Source organism: Chelonoidis abingdonii, chromosome 1 (genome assembly GCF_003597395.2).
Source record: "Chelonoidis abingdonii isolate Lonesome George chromosome 1, CheloAbing_2.0, whole genome shotgun sequence".
In the NCBI taxonomy this organism is placed as follows: domain Eukaryota; kingdom Metazoa; phylum Chordata; order Testudines; family Testudinidae; genus Chelonoidis; species Chelonoidis abingdonii.
The window spans coordinates 303,481,556-303,501,551 of NC_133769.1; the positions used below are offsets into that span (position 1 = coordinate 303,481,556).

Consider the following 19,996-nt stretch of genomic DNA (forward strand, 5'->3'; position numbering starts at 1 on the left):
TATCACATTCTAAAATCTTAAGATTTCATCTAGTTATATAGAAGCTATCATTTTATTTGCATTCTTTTTGGAACGTTTGCTATTTCACACGTATCTAGAATTGTTCTATATAAGTTAAGTTGCTTATTGATGTACGTGTATCCATTGTGCTGAACCCTACTTACTGTACCCACTGTTAGAACTCCATACACGTTCAATTAAAACCCCTGTAGGCGTCTGTCCAAATCTGGACTTTAGCGTACAAAATCTGGTGCTTACTGTGACTCCAGCTTACCCAGCTTACTTATTTCGCTGCACAGATAGTATTGGGCTACTTCAGGTCTGGTTCCCAATCCTTGGGAGGACCCCCTCTCTTGCTCCCCAACTTTCCCGGAGACCCCAAGATCAAGTATGAGTCTACCGGCAAAGGAAGATCTCCTCTCCTCCTCTTCTCCGTTGTTCGCTCTGAGGTGATGCAATCTCTTTACATGACAATAAAAGAAACTGTCTCCGTCTCTCCAAAGAGACAAGCTTAAGCACCAGGGAACAGAGCTGATTCTCTGCTCTCTCTTTCCCGTAACTTTTTCCGCCTCCTACCTGTCACAGATGTAACAGGACTCCGCACAGAATTCTCCTTTGCCTCACTAGGAAAGAAACTTCACAGTTTTAAAAAAACTTTATAAAAAAAGAAAAATACAGAACAAAATACTGCATTAAGAAATCAATACAGCTTTGCTTATAGAAAATAGAATAAACAGTCTGATTAAAAAGACCAATTAAACCAGTCCAGCAAATCAACACCCATGTAATACAAATCAAAGCACATCACAGCCGATTACTTGGTTCTTTGTACTCACACTGATAGTAGGAATATTGAAAGAAGATGGACTAGAAGAAAGCTGTTTACTCCAGCCGAGAAACAAAAAGACCCTAACAAGCCAAAACTCCAAGGTCTCCACCTTACTTTTGAAAAATCCCGGTTTTCCTGATTGTCCTCTGGTCAGGGTTCTGGTTCCCTTTGTAAACCCTACGTAAAAGAAATTACCCTTACCTTCTATCACTTATGACACCCCATCATTGTCTATTAAACACCTATAACCCCATCCCTTCGTATTTTATTGTTAAATTCCCACCACTTCCTTTTTCCTTTAATAAAGAAATTAATTGGCACCCCACCTGTGTGGTTATTGCTCCCCAAGATCCCATATACCTGCTGGCAGGGACACCAGCCAATCTCAGTACTCTGTTCATTCCACCCAAAATGATAGCTAGAGTTACACAGAGCTATTAAGAACCTAAACTGCCCTTCACTGTTAATTATCTTCCCACCTTGCTTTTTGTGTGTTGTTAATTGGTATTTAATAAAAACATACTCTTTGAAAGATAACCAATCTTAGGTGTCTCCTACACATGGTGGATGCTGATGGAATTAATATACCGTAGCAATCTGATCATTTGTTGAGTACAAATCATGGTCAGCAATCATCAAAATTTTCATACAAGATGGCAACTTAAAGCATGGTATAGTGCTGTATAATATGACACATTACTAGATCTCATTGTCCAAATGGTGCCTCAAAGCCTCCCTGATTCAAATAAACTCCCCATTGTGCGCCCCTCTAATAGCCCTGGTATTTAACTGCTCAAAATCAGCCACCAAGGCAATCTGCCTCCAACTCCACTCCAGGGTAAACTTTTCACCCTTAACCTCACAAATATTATGGAGAGCACTAACAGGATGCTATGACCATGGGACTATATTCTTCATTTAGATCTAACATGCTATAAAGGCAGCACCAGCATGCTTTTAATCTGCCAAAGGCATATTCAACGGTCATTCTACACCTGCTCAACCCGTTGCTGAAGTGCTCCTTGCTGTTTTCAGGGTTTCCCATGTAAGGCTTCATAGGCCATGGAAGTAAGGGGTATGTTATGTTTCTCAGGATCACTACGGGCATTTCAACACCCTCCACTGGAATCTTCTAGTCTAGAAAGAAAGTCCCTGCTTGCAGCTTTCTCTACCGGCCAGTATTCCTGAAGATGTGTGTGTCATGCACCTTCCAGAACCATCCCGCACTGATATCAGTGAAACGGCCATGACAATCCACAAGCTCCTGCAATACCATAGAGAAGTACAATTTTCTACTGACGATTCCCATTGCAAGATGGTCCAGGGCCAAAACTGGGATGTGTGCACCATCTAGCACACCGCTGCAGTTAGGGAATTCCATTGCTGCAAAGCCATCTGCTATTTCACACGTTGCCAAGACTCATAATCCTACGTAGCAGGATGCAATTAATGGCCCTGCACATTTGCATTAACTTAGCCCCAATGGTGGACTTTCCAACCCAAACTGCTTTGTGACCAACTGGTAGCAGTCTGGAGTTGTCAGTTTCCATGTGACAATTACCATGCTCTTCTCCACCAAGAGGGTAGGTCTCATTTTTGTGTCCTTCCGGCGCAGGGCTGGGGCGAGATCTGCACACAGTTCCAGGGAGGTGGCATTCCACATCTGAAAATTCTGCAGTAACAGTTCGTCATTCCAGGACTGCATAAGAATGTGATCCCACTACTCAGTGCTTGTTTCCCAAGCTCAAAAGCGACAGTCCACTATGTGCAGCTGCTCCGTGAATGCCAAAAAGTAATCTGGTATTGTATCTTTCCATGGCACACAGCAGGTGAACTCTCTCTGATTCCTGTTCAGATTGGGTGTTCATGATATACTGTTTGACCAGCCGCAATGTGTTCATAACCATGATCATAACAGTAGAAAACAGTGCAGGATCCATCCTTTCAGACAGAGATGGTGGGTGTACAGTAAACAGGGGCCATTGAAAAATGCTGCAAAACACAGTCAGAAGCCCATGGAATGATGGGACAGAAAAAAATGTACCAAGAGACGCTGAGCCCACACCAATGATGCACTGTGATCCATTCCACCTTCCCACAACTCCTATCTGCAGAAGATGGTGAGTAGCACAATGGGATAGCTACCCAGAAAGCACTAGTCTCTTCGTCAAAGCTAGAGCACCAACTGTGGACCCGCTCTGCTGACAGAATGAGCATCGTATGAACATCCACAAGCAATGTAATTATACCTTTTTTTGATCACTGCCGTAACTTACGTTGACAAAAACTTTGTAGTGTAGAAAAGGTCTCAGCCTCTGCCTCATTCAACGAATATTTAATTATTTATACAAAGCGTAACAACTCCAACAGCAAAGACTGAGAAACCATCTGCAGCCGGTTAGTTAGGGCCCTCATCTGTGATATAGGAAAGCTAAATTAAAGTCCCTGTTCAGCCTGGGGACAGAGTCTACCACATTCCAAGTAAGGCCCTAAGTTTCTTGACCAGCGCTAACTTAGACACACTGACAGGCCTCTTTCCCTAGCTAGAAGATTTCTATTCTTTGAAGAATCATTTATAACCTGGGAGGGGGACTAGATGATCATGTTTATTGAGAAGGCAATTACTTGAATTCCGAACAACTTTTCTAAACGTTTCATAGGTACTTTTCTCATCTTCTAAAAAGAAAAATGAGCAATATGAGGCTGAAGTATTTATACAGCATTTATATTTCTTTATCCACATGTTGACAGGAATGGGTAGAATACTGATTCAGATTAGTTCAGTAAATGCACACTTATTTAGTGCCACAATCCTGTTGTACTTATGCTGATATTTATAAAGCATCTTTGCCTTATAAAAAGAAAGGTAGGGACTTTCTTTGTTTATACAGTCCATGGATGGAATGTAATACAAGAACATTATGCATAAAACAGTTACAGGCATCGCAAGGTTTTTTGAATATATTTATATCATAAAGCAGTATCCTTAACAAAGGATGCTATTAACTATTCTCCCAAAACTTGAAGCACTCAATACGCTTTTGGCCTTTTTCATTTAACTAACTTTCTGGTCCATCTTCTCCTTTGTATCATTAGGGCAAATGTATCAAAACAGACATGGGCATAATATCTGCTAACTAATTTTTATTGCAGGGCCAACACACAAAACACTTGGAAGTAAAAAGTTTGCTGTTGCAAGTTGTATTTTTGTAAATACATAAATAGATAGAGTCTAATTTCTACATCATATCACTTTTAAGACATATTGGATCTCAAGCCTGAACTACCATAAGTGCCCAATGAAATACCTTAATTACCACAACAGTTAACATTTGTATTTATATTTAAATGACAGTATGCATTCACAAAATGTAATGTATTTTTGATGCTGGCGTTTGTTTTTTAATAAATGAAAATTTTGTTTAAAAAAAGAAACACTACATATTTTTCCCATGGCAAATTATGCTTTTAAAAATTTCCTTGAGCTTTAATTTTTAAAGAAAATCACTGCCTGCCAAAGATGGCATTTTTGAGCTCTAATTCAGATATATCAAATTAAACAGTATGTATTATGTAAAACATGTAAAGACTGAACAATCTGATATAAGATTTTTCCAAAAGTTTCAAAACCATAACCTACATTAAGGGCAATCAGGATAACGTCACTTATATTGACTTTGTCAGAAGAATTTGTGCAAGCTTCAATTCCTTCATCTGAAAGACACCTGTTAAAACAAAATGAAGTTATTTTAGGAAGGTATTTGAAACACATTTTAGACTAAGCTATTAGTTAATCCTTCTTTTAGATTCCCTAAGTATCCACAATGGCAGGATTTTAGGTTTATTCAGTAGGAATATATGTAATACTCTATTTTCTGTATTCTTACAAATGCAGTTTATAAAACAACTGACAGAGATGAAAGGATTCCTTCAGCTGAGGAGTCCCTTCACACTGCCCCTATGTTGGCGGTTCCCTTACAGATCATTTCTGCCATGCCTACTCCTTTTTTCTCCCTCTCCTCAATATTCATATATAAAAAACTACGAATTATTTTTTTATGTAAACTCCTAGATGTATACACTGATTTCACAATTTATCGCATAATTACTGCACCATGGCCCTCATCTACCCATCCCGTTTTATCTCCACCCCTCATAACAACGTAGGCATTCAGACCCATGCAGACAAATAGGCAGATCCTTGCACCTGTGGAGTCTGAAATCTACAGCAACACTACCTCTACAGATCCAACTGAATGATTGAGGCACTAATTAATAAGCTCTTAAAGGTATGCCAAGATATATTTATGAAATATTGTGATTTGAAGATGCTCCCTCATAAGGGACAGTGTTGGATGTCAGTGCGGACGAGTGCTCTGCAGGCTGTGGCTGGGAACATCACATGGCTGTGTGTGGAACAGCTCACTACAGAAACTCTCCAGGTTATTTTATTAAAGTTTTATTTCTTTTTCATTCACTGGTTTGTTATTTAATGAACCCCAAGATTGTCACAAGGCAGAGACTATATTTTCTGTAAATGCTAAACAAAGATGACACTATCCACACAAACAAGCAACAGCCTACACCCAGGTTTAGCAGAACACAGTGGTCATCTAGGTTCAGTTACTGGAGAAGATAACGTGCTTTTCCCACAGATGTTAATTAACAACTATTCAAGATGGCCAAAAATTCTCAAATGAAAAGTGTGATAACTTTTTAGCTTCCCTAAAGAAGATTTTATGAAAAAAAGTTTCATTCAAATTAACTGAATTTTTAAATTAAAAATGGTAGCTTTTCTGAAATATTGCTATCTTTGTGCTTCACACACAATTTTGTACTGCCAATTTTGATTGATCAGCTTAATCACAATTCAGTTTTGAAATTTCCAATTTCAACAAAAAAATTGTAAAAAAAAACTCCTCAGGAAGTTACACCCAAAAATACTTTCATATTTGCAAAAACTTCTACGAAGTCCACCCCGGCTGTTTTTTGATCCGCTCTCATTACTAAAAGAAGAATTAGAACTCAAGATTTGTGAAAACTATCTTTTTAATGAGGCAAAATGAAAGAAAATAGGAGAGGGATGCTAAAAGAAACATACAGCAGTCAACAGGGTAAAAATACTGTGTGTCTAGAGCAGGAGTCAGCAACCTCTGGCACGCAGCTCACCAGGGTAAGCACCCTGACAGGCCGGGCCAGTTTGTTTACCTGCCGCATTGGCAGGTTCGGTCAATCGTGGCTCCCACTGGCCGCGGTTCGCCATCCCAGGCCAATGAGGGCAGCGGGAAGCCACGGCCAACACATCCCTTTCCCACGCTGCTTCCAACAGCCCCCATTGGCCTGGGACGGCAAACCATGGCCAGTGGGAACCGTAATCGGCCGAATCTGCCAACACAGCAGGTAAACAAACTGGCATAGCCAGCCAGCATGCTTATCCTGGCAAGCCGCGTGCCAGAGGTTGCCGACTCCTGGTCTGGAGCCTAAAAGTAAGTACTGTAATTATATTTCCATTTTTCTCCATTATCTCAGATTTAAAAATAAATATATTTACACACACACATATATAGACCTCAGACTCAACCTCAGAACAAATTTTTGGCTATCTTCTTAGACTACGAATGTAGTTATCCAAAAGAAAAATATTTTTGCAACATTAAGGAAGATTGTATGTATCCTCAAAAATCAGGACACTAAATACTAAATTCAGTTTTAACTCTACTAGTTGGAATTATGTCAGTCGTTTTATATCTTATAATTTACACTCTCTCTCACACAGAAATTCTGGGAACCAATGCAAAACTATATAGTCTATCAGTTGCTACCAGATGAAAACAGAAAAAGTTGCTTGCTTAGAAGCAGCGCTTTCTAGATAGTGGCTCAACTGTTTCCCAGTAAGAGAAACCCTCTCTCTATTGAATGACTAAAAAAATTATGCACTAGAACCTGAAATTTTCCTAAGCAGCCAATATTATTCCCCTGCATCAAGAAATACATTGTTAATAATGGTTATTGAAAGGAGATTCTTTGCCCTACCACTGAATGTCTCACCCTAAAAATGAGAATTACAAAGTGGGTCATAAGGCTTGAAGTACTGATCACTTAACCAAGATGTCAACTGAAGTAACTCTCTAAATCAGAGTATTTCCCCTCCCCTCCTCCAAAAAGACACAGAGAACAAACTTCAGTCACTTTTGGCTTTTAAGAGACCTAAATAACAACTCTTTAGCCAGCACTATTACTGTCTTTGCCAACACAACAGTCTCACCAACAACAAACGTCCAATTAGGGACATCAGCTAAGGAGTTTTCGGCAGCTACTATATCATTTCAATATAATTAACAGCTAACAAAAAACTAAAAGAAACGTCATCCAATATTTTAGAATATTTTCTAAAACACAATATATGCACCATTAAAAAACACTGTTGTGAGTAAATTAAAGAGAAAATGCAAGAACCCAGTTACATTTTAAGGGAAAGTTTGAAGGTGTGTAGTAGAAAACTGTTCTCATTTTTAAGTAACAGAACTTTTAAGAGCAACACTACTTCCATCACAAGGGAAAAAAAGACAAGTATAAAGTGAGTCTCAAAAGATCCTTCAGCACACCTGCATTGACAGACCTCAGGAGAAGGATCAAAATGCCTAGAGCTTTCTAATCAGTTCCCAGATGTTGCCTATAAGCAAACAGGACCCAAGAGTGCAGATACTACTGTAAGTACCAAAAAAAACCTCTTACCCTAGAGAACTCCTGTTTACTAAAACAACCGGCAAGAGCACGTTTTTTCCCCTCCCCAATGGGAGCTCTGAATGCGCTGTATTCGAACCCAATCATTTCTATTCTGACTAAACATATATATGTACACATTCAGCTTTATTAAGCACAACCTGAGCTTTAACTATGCCAGATAGGTTTCCTGTATGAGCAGCTAAAAGGAGAAAAATCTTTCAGCTAGTTTCTACTTCAGCTGTGGTTTTCTTCATAATCTCATTGTCCATACAATGTTCCATCACAGCTAATGAAAAATCTCAATCTCTTAATTATTTGGTTGATATATTTAAAGGCAGCTCACAAATTATTATTCACAAGACATAAAAATTTTGTCAGTTGAAGCATTACAAATAAAATGTGCTTTACATTAAAAAAAAATCGATTACAGAGACTCATTACACTTAATATGAAAAACACACGCACATCCCTCAGAAATTTGAAGCTATGCCCAAGCGGAGATAGAGCTTGCAAAAGTTAACTCTTGAGATGGGACCTGGGGGAATCCATTCTCTTCAATGTGAGAGACTACTTGGTCCCTTCCAGGCACAAGAGAATACAGTACCGAGTGCCCACCATGCCCAAATGCACAGAACTTGTGTGTATGCAATCCCCGCTCTCATACTGGAAGTTCACACTCCCAAATATAGCTGTCTGCCCTTCAGTCCCTCATGGCCAGCTCTTTCAGCACCTACAGACTTTCTCCCACTTCCTTCCAAACGTACCAGAAGTGTTTTCTCTTTGGAGGGCTCTCTCCCAAGTACTGAACAGATTTAAATCTGTTTAATGAGTGAAATTATGTACCTTGGACACAGGGCTACAATTAAAATCATGTAATACGGTAATGTGTATGTACATGGGGACAAGGGAGAGGGGAAAGATTAAAGTACCTACTTTCATGTTTGTCTTTTAAGTCAAATTTAATGATAAAAGGACAGACTGCTTTCCCCAAAACACAACACTCCATAAGTTTGTAAGAGAACAAAAAGTCTCCCTTTACATCTGCTTTCCACTAGACATTGCGGCGCTATTGCTGCAGTAGACAAACAAGAAGAGTGCTCTTCTCAGTAGGAACCTGAGAGCACAGTACTCTGTGCCTTGGCTCGTTACTGATCCCCATCCCCTATCACTATGCACTCCTTCCTTCTCAACAAGGAAGGGAAAGGAGTGATTAGCTGGGATAGCAACAGAAACATTCCCTTAATACAGCCTCCCACACACATATACACTCTTAAAAAGCATACACCTGCTGAACAAAGAAAAAAGAGTGCAAGAGTGATGGAGGAGGAAGAACAAAAGAGAAGAGAGGAGAAAGAAGAGAAACAGAAGAGATTGCCCCACAAAAACACCTACAGAGAAGCAAGCCTGCTGTCCAATCCACTACATACATGCCAAGGAGGGTAGGAAGGCATGAATTATTTCCATAATGTAAACAGAAGAAGTTTCAAGGCCTGGTGGGAGAAAACTGAAGTTCACACGAACATCTGAATTATTGGATATTCCTCCAAAATGTTCCTGAACTCTGAACATTCCATAATTATTCCTTTGTTTACCCATATTATACATACCTTGCAACACTGGCGCTAAATTTTGTAGATCGGGGTCGACAACCTCTGGCCCGCGGCTCGCAGGCCAGTTTGTTTACCTGCATGTTGGCAGGTTCGGCCCGCCACGGTTCCCACTGGCCGTGGTTCGCCATCCCAGGCCAATAGGGATGGCAGGAAGTCGTGGCCAACACATCCCTCGCCCACGCCACTTCCGGCCACCCCCATTGGCCTGAGATGGCGAATCGCAGCCAGTGGGGGCTGCGGTCAGACGAACCTGCTGATGTGGCAGGTAAACAAACTGGCCCAGCCCACCAGGGTGCTTACCCTGGGGATCCAAGTGCCAGAGGTTGCCAACCCCTGTTGCAGATAATTACAATGTTGCATTATGGTGATGAACTCTGATGAAGCTTCTCAACACAATATGAAATGGAGCATGTAGGATTTATTGCAGTGTTTTTCAAACCGTGGGTCATGACCCAGTACTGGGTCACGGCATGTTAAACACTGGGTCGCCTTGCTCTGGTCAACACTACTGACCAGGACATTAAAAGTCCATTGGCGGTGCTGTCCATCTACGACAGGTAGTACCTACCTTTTCCGACACCATGCTGCACCGCGGAAGCGGCCAGCAGCGGGTCTGGTTTCTAGTCGGGGGGGCCCATAGGGTTCCACATGCTGCCCTAGCCCAAAGCCCTGACCCCGTCCTGCACCCCAAGTCCCTGCCTGAGCCGTGAGCCCTCCCAAAACCCAGAACCCCTTCCTGCACCCCAAACCCCTCATCCACAGCCCCACTCCAGAGCCTGCACCCCCAGCCCAGAGCCCTGACCCCCTCCCACACCACAACACCCTGCCCCAGCCCAGAGCCCCTCATTTTATTTTATTTTTTGCTTTTTATAAGAATGTTGTTTAAGAACAGCCTGAAAGGTTATAAATCTGATTCCCTGCTGCATTACTTCAATTTTACACTAGTACAGGGGTATGCAACCTACGGTACGCATGCCGAAGGCAATATGCAAGCTGATTTTCAGTGTACTCACACTGCCCGGGTCCTGGCTACCAGTCCGGGGGCTCTGCATTTTAATTTAATTTTAAATGAAGCTTCTTAAACATTTTAAAAAACTTATTTACTTTACAACAATAGTTTAGTTATATATTATAGACTTATAAAAAGAGATCTTCTAAAAATGTTAAAATGTATTACTGTCACGCGAAACCTTAAATTAGTGTGACTAAATGAAGACTTGGCAACCCACTTCTGAAAGGTTGCCAACCTCTGCACTAGTATAACTCTTTGGACTTCAATGGAATTGTACGAGTGTGAATCAGTGTAAATTTTATGATCTTTGAATATGAGTTTAATCCTTAAGAGGGCCACTTAGGGATCTGGGGCAAAATGAGGACTTGGTCCTGCTAGTGAAGGCAGGGGGCTGGACTCAATGACCTTTCAAGGTCCCTTCCAGTTCTAAGAGATAGGATATCTCCATTAATTTAAATTTTAAAAAGGAACCTATAGCTCACCAGAAAGCACACAAACCTGTCATTGGCTAATAGATGAGGGCTCCCCAATTTATTTGTATAATTTTCACTTGGTAGAGAAGAAATTCTGGCAGCTACATAAAATCCAATATCAGATCACCACCACATTTCTCTCCTCTATTTTATGCCCACTAAGAGTTCGAAGGAGATGCTTCTCATATCCCCTGCCCCTCCCCATCTGGTGGGGAGCAGGAAGAGTTGGAGCAGAACCAAAACTACATTCTAACCAATAAAGCACAACAATTTTAGTCAAGTGAATATTACCTTTCTTAGACAGAGGGAACAGCAGTACCATTGACCCTACCTCCTTACAATGACATATAGTAATAAGTTTATTACTAATGCAGAATAGTCAGAATACTGATAGTCAATATTTTTCATTTGTAACACTCACTGATAGATGAGTTTACATTTTTACATACAAAAAGCCTCTACTTGCTTCTTTGATAAGTAATTTCCATGGTCTGAACTAAATTAACACCCAAAGAAATATGAACCTGATCAGTGGAAGACATATACTTAGTTTTAATTTCCAGTTGTCCCCTCATAGTAAATGAAGTAAATACCTAACATCCAAAGTTTCTATATTGGAGGAATACACCCTATTCTGTTGGAGGCATATAAACCATAATTTACAGCATCGCTCATTGCCAAAAAAAATCCATTTGCACTGTCCACCTGTGTGTTCATCAGTCCTATTCTATACCTTTTAAAGAAAGCAGGTAACAAACCACTTATCTAAATATGTAAAGTTGATCATTTTTACAACAGTAATAACACAAATGCCTGAATTGCAGAACCAAAACAATGTTAGCTGAAACAAGATCTGCTTTTATTTGTTCTCTAGTCTCTATAAAGATGGATCAAGCCAATAAAATATATATCTATTATTTAGGAGCACCTTAAGTATGAGCACTTAACAGTGAACTGAATCAATCAGGCAAGTGATTTTCAAAACAAGATTTATTCTATAAAATAGTAAATTCTCTTTAAAAATGCATTCAATTATCACTTTTTGGGTTTTATGGTTCATATGCGTGTATAAATATTCAACTACTTATACTATTGTCATCCCATGATATTATATTCCTGTCACAGAAATCCATTTTAATTTTCTTCTACTCTCATCTTTCTGGTTACACATTATGCAAGCAGCAGCTCTGGCTAAGAAGAAAACAAAACAAACAAGTACATGAAAGATACATAATTTTCAATAAATGTTCAATAAAATTAGCACTTGTACTCAAACTCAATACAGAGTTATGTTTCACCACAAACCTGTTGATTAGTGGAGGCAGAAGATGCAAATCAACTTTACCACGTTTCCTGAAACAGCTGGTTTTAAACTCAACTTTCAGTCACATGAAGCAGTTTTGAATCTCACAGCCAAACTTTATATATTTGCTGAACCTTCAATATGCAATTATCAAAAATTAAAATCCTTTTTCGAGTTGTCAAACTGAAAACCCAGTCAGAATTTTTTTAGTTCTCCTGCAAAATATAAACCTCAAAACCAGAAGAGAATTTCTTTACATTAAGTTTCTGAACGTATAACATGCAAATATCTTTGTCCAGTGGCCAAAAAACAAGATCATTTTATCACTCTATATTTCATCGAAAATAAAGTGTAAGTAGAAAGCGAAATTACAGAAAGAATGCACAACACTGAGACATCCACTAGATGGCAACAATGCTACATAATAAAAGAACAGTATTGCTTTTCTATATTACTGAGTCACTTCAAACTTGAGGAATATTTTTCCCAATATAGTTTCAAAGGTTTCTGCTGAACTTATAACATCAGTTTTCTAAAGGAATAAAAATTTGCTGCAATGTCACAAATTTTACTGAGTGACTATATCATCAAAGCTTCAAAAAATATGTTTTACAAATATTTTTATATTAAAGCAGGAAAATCAAATTTAAAGAGAAGAGTTTTTATGCACTTCCCTACTACCTATATAACACTAGGAACATATTCTGCTACTGCAGCAACCAAGATATTGTAGTTCTTAAAAGAAACGTGTGCTTTTTTCTCCTTGAATTTTGGGAGAGTTTTAATTTATTTATTTAAAGAATAACTTAACATTTTACTAGATGACAGAAAAAAATAAATACAAGATTCACCAGAATTACAATGTACATTGCCAAAAGTATTTTCTGTCACGCTATACCACCGTTAAAAGCTTGAGTGATATGTGAGTTCACAATTTTCCTAATAGAGTAGAACTTTGCTAATTCACAGTGGCTGGAAAATCCACCAAGGATTATAAAAATCTGTGTACTAGTGAACTAGTATTTTGCAGAAATAGATCCCAAGTGCCTTTAGCTCTCATTTGAGTTAGCAGGGACTGAAAGATGTTCAGCACCATCCTCACCACTTTACAGGATCAAGCCCTAAGTAAATAATTTAATATATTTAAGAAACTGCAACAGACATTCTCTGTTCATCTGTTTTACAAGCGTAGTTCATCTTTCATTGTCTGACAACAGTAGAACATATTAGTAAATATACAGTAACAGGTTTAATAAAAGTAAGGAAATCTTAGTAATATTATTTGTATTCCAGTGGTACCCACAAGGTGCTAAGCACTGTCCAAACACACAGGAAAATGTATGTACCTCAAACAGTTATGGTAATGTAACAGTAAACGTTTGTGATGAGATACAATAAAGTCTTTCAAGCCAATCCGAATCCTGCAAAAGTTGGTACTTAAAAAAAAAAAAAAAAAAAAAGGGTCTTCAACACTGGATGGCTTTTCAGTATCATATCTGAAATGAATTTGTTGGTCTCAGCATATTAAATTATGTTCAAGCACCTTCATCACAAGAACCACCATCACAACTGACAATGGGGGGGGGGGTCTCAAGAAATGAATGGACATAGAAAAGGAAGTACTCTTTCATCCCTAGAGATGGTCCTTTCTGCAGGCTGTTGAAGTAATATGACAAAAACAGGTGACAAAAACAGGAGTGAAATGTTTGTACTTTCACCACCTGCATTGTTCCTGTTATATAAAGAGAGAGCAAAGGCTTCATTCTCCGCAACAGTGTCAATCTGCACATTTCAGATTATTAGATTCATACATTAAAAAAACCAAAACAAACAAACAAAATACTGATGAAAGTTAAAGAATGACAGTTAGGCAGGTTTTTTCTTCTTTTTGGGAAGGGGGATGAAATAGAAACACATCACTAGTATGTGGACTAGTGAGGTTCAGCTATAATATTTTATAATTAAGAAAATATTTCAAATTTAGATATTTTTACCTGGAACACAGATGAAAAACAAATTAGAGATGCATATTTAGAACTAATTAGGATTTCCAAAATATCAATTCCATACTTAACAAAATCAGCGAAGCCCAATATCTCTTTAGCCAATATTCATCTATTAAGCAAATTAAATTACAAATATTGAAAACTGTACTTAATAATGGGTCCTTTACTTATTTTTCAATTGTTTTATTTTTGAATAGAGGGGGGCTTTTTGCACATAATTCTACATTTGTAAGTTCAACTTTCATGATCAATAGATTTCACTACAGTCCTTGTGTTCGGTGAATTGAAAAATTCTATTTCTTTCATTTTTACAGTGCAAGTATTTGTAAGCATTGACCTTTGTGAGCACTCTATACTTCATATAGTGTGCTGTAATTGAAATCAATATATTTTTAAATGTAGAAAACAGGCAAAAATATTTAAATAAATGATATTCTATCATTGTTTAACAGCGCAATTAATCGCACGATTATTTTTTAATCACTTTACAGCCCTAATAATTTTTAAACAGTAAAACACAAATTTCCATTTCTTACAAAAGACATGACACTGAGCAGCATCCTCTGAAATGTGGCTCTCATAGCTGCATGTAAGTCCAGTTGTCATTATGAAACATGTACCTAGGGGTAGAGTGCAAGGGGTACTGCAACAGGCTGGGACCATGCGAGGAATGTGTGTGTGGTTTGTGGAGGGCATGGAAGGCAGTTCTGTATGGGCTGCAGAGGGAGTAGAGCACGGATATGTGCCGACTGCAGCACAGTCAGAGACCTCAACACCCCTGTTTGGTCCTCATCATTTTATCATCCACTCCTGCCTGTCTCCTCTCCTATCCGTTCTGAGTTCTTCATTGACTGTCTCTCTCCGGGCTAACTGCTCGTCATCTGCAACATCAGATGATTGAAGCACTTCTCTTAGTAGTCATCCTTACTCCTCATTCGGCTCCTTATCTGATGGAGGTGCTCTATCGGTCTATAGAAGATGACCCTCAAGGGCACATCCACAGAAGTAAAACAAACAATACATGGAGGCAGTATTTTGAGGGCACTCACAGTGTTGAATCACAGAAGTTATACATACCTCTTTCTCACTTTCCTTTGGCAAGTGCACAGCACAGCAAGAGCTCTCCATATGGTGAGTTTGTTCCAGGGGGGAAAGGGGCAAGATGAGGCAAAGGGTCTGGGTAGTTTCAGAAGTACAAGCACCATGGGACACTATTCTGAATGCTGGCACTGTTTTCCACAGGCAGGAGTAATTGAAGCTGATCTCTCTCTCCTGTGGGTAACCAAGGATGCATTTCTGGCATGCATGTGGATTCAGACTGGGTGCACTCCTACAGACTAGGGATGAGTGGCTAGGTAGCAGTTCTGCAGAAAAGGACCTAGAGGTTACAGTGGACAAGAAGCTGGATATGAGTCAACAGTGAACCCTTGTTGCCAAGAAGGCTAATGGCATTTTGGGCTATATAAGTAGGAGCACTGCCAGCAGATCGACGGACGTGATCATTCCTCTCTATTCGGCATTGGTGAGGCCTCATCTGGAATGCTGTGTCCAGTTTTGGGACCCACACAAGGAGGATGTGTAAAAATTGGAAAGAGTCCAGCGGAGGGCAACGAAAAAGATTTGGGGGCTGGAGCACATGATTTATGAGGAGAGGCAGAGGAAACTGGGATTGTTTAGTCTGCAGAAGAGAAGAATGAGGGGGGATTTGATAGCTGCTTTCATCTACCTGAAAGGGGGTTCCAAAGAGGATGGATCTGACTGTTTTCAGTGGTACCAGCTGACAGAACAAGGAGTAATGGTCTGAAGTTGCAGTGAGGGAGGTGGACATTAGGAAAAAACTTTTTCACTAGGAGGGTGGTGAAGCACTGGAATGGGATACCTAGGGAGCTGATGGAATCTCCTTCCTCAGAGATTTTTAAGGTCAGGCTTGACAAAGCCCCGGCTGGGATGATTTAGTTGGGGATTGGTCCTGCTTTGAGCAGAGAGTTGGACTAGATGACCTCTTGAGGTCTCTTCCAACCCTGATAGTCTATGATTCTATGGTTCTATGATTCAGACCAGGTCCATATGCTGCTCGCCTGCATGCTGCTTTGGTTCCTGCCGAAGTAATTGCTGATGAAACAAAGCAGTTCTGCCAAGGAACCTTCAGCATAGGATTGCAGCATACTTCCGGAAAAGTCTCCTAGAGATCTCTAAGGATTATTCCCAGGGCATCCTGACGTGCATTACAAAACTTCTGCAGGGCTCCCATTGCATAGCTGCACAGGGGAATGAGAAGCAGATGCAAACAGTATCTAGTGTTGTTAATTTCTCTCCTTTATCCCACTTCTATCATGTAACAAAATAAAGGACACCTCTACGTCATGTCACCATGCAGTACCAAAGCAATGAGTACTTATCAGTGTTCCCCTCTCCTGCTTCAGGAGTGCCAGACCCAGACTGCTGGCTTCAGAGTCAAAAAAACATCCTGGGCTCACCACACCACCTGTCACATATCCCACATCCTCCTCCAACTCTACTTCCTCATCCACCACTTCATTCTTGACTCCACTGGCTGCTGCCTCTGGTCCTCCTGAAGTAACCACAGGGTGCTTGCTGGTGGAAGTGGGGTCACCAGAGAGGATGGCATACAGCTCTTTGAAGCAGCAGCAGCAGCAACACGTTTTTGGCACCATACCACAGTGACCAATGCCTCCCTTGCATTCTGGTACACCAGTCTCAACTCTTTGATCTAAGAATGGCACTGCTGCGTGTCCCTTTAGTGCCCCTTCTCCTCCGAGCCATGAGCAATCTGCTTATACATATCGAAGTTCCTACATCTGGAGCACAGCTGCGACTGCACAACCTCCTCTCCCCACAGACCCAGCAGATCCAACAACTCATGTGTACTCCAAGCAGGAGCGTGTTTGCTGCAGAAAGTCAGCATGGTCAGCTGTGAAGATGCTATGTGAACTCGCCAGGCCGAACAAACAGGAAATGGAATTTCTAAAATTTCCAGGGCTTTAAAAGACGAGGGACACATGTCAGGGCAACAGAGCTGAACTGCTGACCAGTGCAGTCAGGATGGCATTGTGGAACACTTCCTGGAGACCACTTATGGCGACATATGCAAGCAGAGAGTCTTGTGGAACACTTCCTGGAGACCACTTATGGCGACATATGCAAGCAGAGCGTTAGTCATTCTAACTTTGTCAAAAAATGCTATATGCCTCTCATCAAGGGGGTTTATTATGCCAGTGTAGCTGAAGAGTAAAATCAGCGGGAAGAGCATTGCAATGTGTACACTTCTGTGTTTTGTCGATGAAAGCAGACTTTTACTGACAAAATTATGTAGTGCAGACAAGGCCTAAATGTCCTGGTTTGTTTCTTTATTTCCCAGTCTCTCACTCTCAAAAGAAAGTTGGTAAAAAGCACAATATTAATCATAGAGACCATTCTCCCAAGTATGTAATTAGTCGAAGGGGGTTTTGTTGCTGTTTTTTCTCTCCAAATACACCATTTTCAGCCAGTAGAATGAAACGATTCCTAAGGGCTGTTAATTGGATTAAAAATAGTATGTATTTACAATTTTTCAAGTATTACATTTTAAGACATATTAGCTATGGGATCAGCAACCTTTGGCACGAGCCCATCAGGGAAATCCACTGGCGGGCTGGGACAGGTTGTTTACCTGTCACGTCCACAGGTTCAGCCAATTGCAGCTCCCAATGGCCACATTTCACCATCCCAGGCCAATGGGGGCTGCGAGAAGCCGCAGCCACCACATCCCTCGGCCCGCGCCACTTCCCGCAGTCTCTGTTGGACCGGAGTGCCGAATCTGCGGACGCAGCAGGTAAACAAACCGGCCCAGCCCATCAGAGGACTTACCCTGATGGGCCGCGGGTTCCCAGAGCTGCTCTGTGGACCATAACACAGTCTTCAGTCTCCAGAGTACTGCATACTCTGGCCCCACACTTCCTGCCATCTGCCAATCACCAGCTCTGCTCTCAACACATCCATCCTGCCCAACTCTACTCTTTATACCAAAGCTTCCAAGGAGATGCTCTGAAGACAGCTTTATGGTTCTCTTCCACAGTTGCTGTGCTGGCAAAATTCTCCTCCAACTAGAATCAGGCTTTTTAGGGCTGTGTTACACTACTCCAGACATTTTACCCAATATGTATAGTGTGAAGTGGAGATGACTCTCATTCACGGTTTCTTTCTAAGGTACTCACATGTCCGTCAACACTATACTAGCTAAGCAACTCCCAAGCACAGAAATAATTACTCTTTTGCTTCCCAAACTAAGAGAAAAATTGTTTGATTGGTTGGGAGAAAGAGGAAGTGAGAAAACATAGAACTTAACTGAAAAAAATGAGTTCTGCATTATATTCAATACACAATGAAGTCTGTGTTTTTAATATCTTCTGGGATCAAGTTCTATAGACTGGGACCAACTCTTGAGAAATTCCATCTCCCTCACTCATGAGTCCATCCATAATAGTTTAGCAATCTAATAGAAAACAGATTCCAATAGAACACAGTTGTTGTAGGAACTCTGGTCTTGGAGGGAGAGTCCCACTGAGAATTTGGGTATCAAGAGACTTTGAATTGGACCCTTGATTCAACAGGGAGCCAGTGAAAAGATTGCAACACTGGAAGAGACATTTATGTTGACCCATGTTTCTGAATAGAATTGCTACATTAAAAATAAAACATTATACAGAATCAATCAGAACGTCATGCAGTACTTCTGCCTTGCAGAAGTCTAAGTAAATTATGTCTTTATCAACCAAACTTATCTCATCAAAACAAGACCAAGTTTAAATAAAATCATACTGATTAGAATTAAAGAACAGAATGAAAATTAATGCTTAACATTTGCATCCTATATCAGCCTTTCCATGATTTTGTCTGGGACAGATGTCAAATTCACCTGACAATGTTACCTAGATTGTCCCTTTTTAAATATTGGAACATTAGGTTTGGGGTACTTTTCCCCCTCATTCCCCTGGAATTTCCTGTGTTCCAAAATTTGTTAAAATATCAAAACCAGTGGCTCCGATTGCTCCTCAGCCAGTTCTCTGAAAATACCTGAGTACAAGTTTCCCAGTGCTGGAGTTTTAAAACATGTTTTAACAGTTGCCGTTTGCAAAGCCTCTGACTCCAAATAACACTAACACTAGTAGGGCTATTGCATGCTTTTTATAGCTCATTTTCTCATATCAAAACTGGGCTTCTAGCAAGCATGTATTTTTATTTTTTAAGCCATTGATAAAGATGAAAAATAACCTAACTCTTTGAGACAGGCATTATGCCTTCTTTTGTATTTATATAGCATCTAGTCTATTATGGTACCAGAAATAATGATAATACTTGTAAATATATCAATTGTTGTCCTCAATACCTCTCCACTGCACACTCTGGATATATTCTTCATTACTACAAGCGAATAAACACAATACACACAAATACCTTATAGAAAAAAAGACACCAAAAGTAAGAAGGGAGGAGAGGGAGTTGACTTGGAAGTTAATGCCTTTCCAAAAGAAAATATAACATTAACAACACTTCACCCACCTATAAATAGCTAGGGTGACCAGATGTCCTGATTTTATAGGAACAGTTCCAATTTTGGGGTCTTTTTCTTATATAGGCTCCTATTATCCCCCAGCCGTCCCAATTTTTCAGATTTGCTGTCTGGTCACCCTATAAATAGCTAAAGGAAGTGTGAAAGTTATACGTACACACCTATAACATTATGCAATATTGAAATGTTCATGAATTCAGTCCACGAAAACAATTCCAAATATACATTTTTAATTCATTGAACAAAGAACATGTTAGACGCTTTCTAATCTTTCCAAATCTTTAATCATTTGGGTTGAAATTTTCTATGCCAAGTGTCTGCTCAGGCTGAATTTTCTTGGCAAATTTCAGCCAAAATGGTTCAGCTACTTGAAAAAACTTATCAGCTTCACTCTCAATGTTAAAAAAAATTCTGACTGCCTGAAATTTGGCCAGAGGTGATCCTTTTTCAGAGATGTGCCTATTGCTA

General features: G+C 40.0%; 1 protein-coding gene across 2 annotated transcripts in view; it reads right to left on the reverse strand.

The window, feature by feature from the left end:
• The window catches only part of TDRD3 (tudor domain containing 3), a 271,121-nt gene that overhangs the window by 189,788 nt on the left and 61,337 nt on the right, over positions 1-19,996 (reverse strand). For both annotated transcript variants that reach the window (XM_032795824.2, XM_075061557.1), the window contains exon 2: positions 4,470-4,554. In XM_032795824.2, coding sequence (XP_032651715.1) covers positions 4,470-4,554 — 85 coding nt within the window. The remainder of the gene's footprint in view (positions 1-4,469; positions 4,555-19,996) is intronic.